This window comes from Diadema setosum, chromosome 19, assembly GCF_964275005.1.
Source record: "Diadema setosum chromosome 19, eeDiaSeto1, whole genome shotgun sequence".
Lineage (NCBI taxonomy): Eukaryota > Metazoa > Echinodermata > Echinoidea > Diadematoida > Diadematidae > Diadema > Diadema setosum.
Genome location: NC_092703.1, coordinates 20075389 through 20080394, shown reverse-complemented (window position 1 = coordinate 20080394; position 5006 = coordinate 20075389). Strand labels below are relative to the sequence as shown.

At 41.3% G+C, this 5006-nt stretch overlaps 1 protein-coding gene across 1 annotated transcript; it reads left to right on the top strand.

Annotated features, from left to right (window-relative positions):
* The first annotated feature begins 1072 nt into the window (after positions 1-1072).
* On the top strand, positions 1073-4355 carry LOC140242321 (histamine N-methyltransferase-like). Its single transcript, XM_072322061.1, has 3 exons — positions 1073-1274; positions 1826-2143; positions 3922-4355. The coding sequence occupies exons 1-3, from the start codon at positions 1073-1075 to the stop codon at positions 4353-4355; spliced, it is 954 nt and encodes a 317-aa protein (XP_072178162.1).
* The last annotated feature ends 651 nt before the right edge of the window (positions 4356-5006 follow it).

Genomic DNA, 5006 nt, shown 5'->3' with positions numbered 1-5006 from the left:
CTGGTGGCCGGGATAGGAAGCAGTGCCTTAGCGCTCAATATCGTCGTGGGCTATTTTGATCTATTAAACCTACCCTTCCGGGGACACCACCCTTTTCTCTGCTGGTTACGTAACGTGGATGTAGGAATGAGGGTTGAGGAAAAGAAGGATATGAGGCATCTTCATGAGAGAGAGAGAGAGAGAGAGACAGGGGGATAAATTATTTACTTGAGATGTTTTCGTATTGTTGTTGGAGCTAGAGAGTTGGATACAGTTGTGTGCACAGATCTGTTATGATGACACGATTCACTGTAGATAGAGGATATGAATGCGGCAGACAATAGGAGTAAGGACTTCAGCATAGAGCATGATTGCTCCAAATCATATTTCATCTTTCAAACAAAGACTAACAGATATTCTGAATGCACAGAAAGGTTGTCGTCATTTCCCAATTTTGATTCGAAACTGTATTCACAAACCTGCTTGTGGTCTTGTCATCCTTGCCGTACTTTTACCGAAGATTATATAAAATAAGATAAGACTGATCATTTTTCTCTTCTATAAGTTATGTCTGTCTGTGTTTTGAGTGACAGCAAATGGTATTCTCTGGAGTGTAGAAATCGCAATTCATGCAATGTGTGAATGACATTGAAGGGAAAGGGATGAGCTATATATTGAGAACAGTACTGTGCATGGGCCTTTACCAAGAGAATCGGAAAGTAAACGAGCAACACTTATTCAAATACGACAGGGACTACCATATTGCGTGCATGTCACTTCGACCCAAATCGCTTCTGGGTAATACTTCACACTCGATAAATATTTGCAGGTAGAGAAGGCACTTAACAAAAATTCCTTACGAAGTATATTAATTTGTCCTCACATAGATGACAACAACCAACTGCAAATAAAACGAAAAAAAAATATGACGAATTGAAGTCGAAAAACTTTCGATCCTTTTTTTTCCCCTATAGGCTGTGGTATTTAAACACGGCAAGTATTTGTAGCCATGCAGTATCAAAACTAACTCTAGATATCATAACAAACCACTTCCGAAGCTATCTCAGAAATCAGACAGTCGTAGAAACTCGTCATGGCAGAGTCGGCGTTGCAGAGCATTTTCCGTGATGGCGAAGCGAGTTTACAGGCCTTTGACTCGGCCAAAAGCAGAGCGAAGAAGACCGACGTCAGCGATACCTACCAGTCTGGCATCCTCTTCAGACTCGTAGGCAAAGTCGATGCCACTTTCCCGCCCGACGCTACCATCGACATCCTTTCCGTTCGAAATGTTTTCGGTGAGATATCTCTCGTTTTTTTTGGTATTTTTTGTATTTTACCCTCCTTGAAGACTGATCTAAAATCACGAAGACCAACCCAAGATATTCATTACTAACACAACATCGTAGAAGGAAATTATGACAACTAAGCATGGAAAATTTTCTTCTCCGGATAAGAAAAAAAATATCAAAAATTGGTTGTAAAATTTTCCTGTCTTTTACAAAGGTTTGCTCTCTGTGATTGTATACCGAAGCTGTCTGTGCAGTGACTGCTTACTCAAAGCACCCAACTGCTTTCTTCGCAGTGGCCACGTGAAATCAATTCATTTTCAAAACTCAGAATTAAAGGCTTAGGCCCTATCCTAGGAATAAAAGAGTGCTAACTAATATGTTTTGATGGTCTTTTGCGTCTGAGCATTTCTCAAACTTTGTTATTAAGAACCTACCGTGTGCTTGATGTAGAAATTGATGTAAACGAGTACAGGGTATGCATGGTAGGGCTATCTCATATTTGCATTAACATCCTTCTTCCGCGTAAACCCAAAGTATACGATTCTGTTCATTTTCAGAGGAGATCGACCTCGACATCGCAGCGGCCATCAAGTCCTGCTTCAAGGCCGTCAACCTCACCGTGCTCGCCCACACCGAGCAGCACGCCGAGCGCTATCGCGATCTCATTCAGGAGAAGCGGAGTGACCTGTTGGGCGTGGACATCAACATCCGGTCGGGATCCGTGGAGGACGTGGTCGGTGGGACTAAGGAAACCAAATATCACGTGATCGTAGCTCTCCATGGCATGTATCAAAGCGAGGACTACAACGCTGATCTCGGTCGACTCTACCACGCCCTTGTCGACGACGGCGTCCTCATGGTAGTAACTTTTACAGGTGAGAGGTCAAGTTGAAGGCACTATTTACCATTGGGGGCAGTGATTTAAAAAAATGTTCTTGAAAGATATCACATTTGATGCATAATCTGTAGGTCAGTTGTATCCCAAAATATACCATCCTACCATATCAAAAATTTCGTAGTAAAGCCTAAAATATAAGGAGCTATCACTACTTTTCCCACTAAGCCATTACTGTAGACGGTTTAGTCTAGAAACATTTTCATTACAACTATTGTTCACATTTTGTACATCTAACAATACTTAGGTCTATAAGATTGATTATACTGATTCAAATTTTTGCATTGTTTGTTTCTATCCATAATTCACCTTCAAGAAGTATTTTGAAGCACTAAAGCTGGGTTTTTGTTTCATCTGCAAAATGAGCGAGCGAGGGCAAAGAAACTAAATATAATGCACAAATTAGATGTAACATGGAGGGGGGGGGGGTACAATTAGGAGGAAGGATCTTTCATGATTTATATGACGCCGTAACTTAGGTCGAGATGATAAAGGTAGGCCTATCTGTAGTATATGTGTACGGAATGTATTATATTATTTTGTATCCATATGAGAATTATTACTGCAGGGGCAGATCCATGAATTCCGTAAAGGAGGGGGGGGGGGGGGGGAGGGCGCACGCGCCCCCACTTTTCCTTTTATTTCTTTTGTTTTAACAAAAATTAAAGGGGGCGCACGCCCGGTGAGTCCCCTCTAGATCCGCCTCTGTTACTGTTTCTCATGTGATACGTGTTTTAGCTTGCCATTCGTTTTGCATGTAACGGTGGACCTGACTTTTGTATGTTTATGTTCCATTCACATCACCTTGAACTTGAATAAAGTCATGATTAGAATGATACAGCTACAACTCACTACTTAAAATGCTACTATATCATGTAGAAAATTACAATCAAATCGAATAAAGTGAGAACGATTCGTGGGATCTCGGGGGAAATTATAATTCTCATTTCCAATGGAAGATTTAAAAATTAACGAAATAATATCTACAAAATGACTTTTGATTCACCAAAATAGGGCTGTAGGAAACAGGAAAACGCATCTATTTCCACATCCCATTCTAATGCTAGACTCTTTTGATCTCTATTGGAAGATCACTGTATCTGTAAAATTTGGAATACCATTGGGTTGGATTATCCTAAAGGCACATAATTATTATATGTACCTTTACTGAGTTTATATGAATGAAGTCATACTACCAGCCAGAACGACTTGCGCAAAGTTGACCACCGTTTTCCTCTTTTCTGCTCCAACATTGTTCCTTCACGTTTTAATCTGATTGCACAATTTTGCCGAGCGTTCTTGGTAATTTCATAAGGACTTAATTACATTACCACAGACTCAGAACATCTTCAGTCGGTCTGCAAAATGGCGTAATTCAGTTGTGAATCATTTTTAGTTGTATTCATGCAAATTAATTTCTAGCTATTTTGCGCTTCAATACCTCTGCATTTTTTTTTATACTGTGAATGCTGTGAATAGTGTGTTGATAAGAATGGATTCAATAGATCATTTAATCAACAAAGCAATAAACAAAAGATAATAAAAACGTTTCCATCAAATATCCAATGAACCAATCCATCAGCCTGTCAGGCAGTAGAAAGATCAATCAAGTATGTTATCAATGACGTGTATGAAGAAATTGAAATAACTTGATTAGGGAAAGTAGCAATCTGACACCAAGGAGGTACTAGGCGAGCTCCCCTAGTACCTCTTTACTGACACTATATGTATCTGTATAATCGGCTTCCATTTCTACAGGCGGTGCATTTTGGGGGGTATGGAAGCGAGTCAGTCCTTACCACGACAGGCAGGCAACGCATTACATCAACGCCAAACACATTCGTGACAGCCTCGCCATGCGGGCCATCCCCTTCGAAACCTCGGAGATCTCCACGCTGTTCGACATCACCTACTGCTTCGACGAGAAGAACGACGACGAGGACGTCAACAAGCTGGTCGACTTCCTCACCCTCACCGCCGATTTCAAGGACGTCGCCTCCCCGCAACTCTACAAGCGCATCATTGAGTTCGTGACCAACGGCCCGTTTACCAGAAAGCGTCCGAACGGGACGGTGCTCCTGAGGAACGTCTCCGAGGCCTTGTTTGTGCAGAAACCGGTGCGACCTCAACCACGAAGTCGAGACGAGCAGATGGAGGGTCGCTTCAAGAGATTTCTAACAAGTCTGAAATAGAGAATGGTAGCTGCTGCAGAGAAGGAGAACGAGGATATGAAATGGAGAGAGAGATGGGGTTCCGGTGAGTCTGTGTATGAGGTGTTTTTTACCAAGGTGTTACAAAAACATATCCCACCTTTGACCCTTAATAGCTCAGATAACACTGACATTGATGTTGATATGAGCAACAGCTGAATAGTGTACAATTTTGTCTGAGGTAATTGAAAAATAAAACCTTAATTCAGTTTCAATAAGTTCAAGATTTATTTTTAAGTTAGGATTCAGATTTCGCTCTATTTTCGGGTGCTGTTCGTGATTCCAAAGGTTCGCTATTCCGAAGGTTCGTTATTCCGAAGGTTCGTTAATCCGAAACACACAAATTCCCTATACCTAGAGGTTTGTTAATCCGAAAATGAAAAAGGGTTCGTTAATCCGAACATTTGCGGCGATATTCCGAAGATTCGTTATTCCGGAGATTTGTTAATCCGAAAATGAACTTCGGAATAACGAACCTTCGGAATAACGAACCTTCGGAATAACGAGCTGTAACCCTATTTTCAAAACCCTCTGTACAAAACTTTAACTTTGCACAGGGGTCAATTTGTGTGTATGGGAGTGTGTGGTGTTAACACCCAGACAATGGTCCTCAACAATGGCCAGGGTTTGAAT

What these genes read in the sequence shown, in the direction of transcription:
- LOC140242321 (XM_072322061.1), top strand. Translation starts at nt 1,073, where the DNA reads ATGGCAGAGTCGGCGTTGCAGAGCATTTTCCGTGATGGCGAAGCGAGT. An exon ending in TTCCGTTCGAAATGTTTTCG is followed by an intron (nt 1,275 to 1,825) that starts GTGAGATATCTC and finishes GTTCATTTTCAG; the next exon opens with AGGAGATCGACCTCGACATC. An exon ending in CATGGTAGTAACTTTTACAG is followed by an intron (nt 2,144 to 3,921) that starts GTGAGAGGTCAA and finishes CCATTTCTACAG; the next exon opens with GCGGTGCATTTTGGGGGGTA.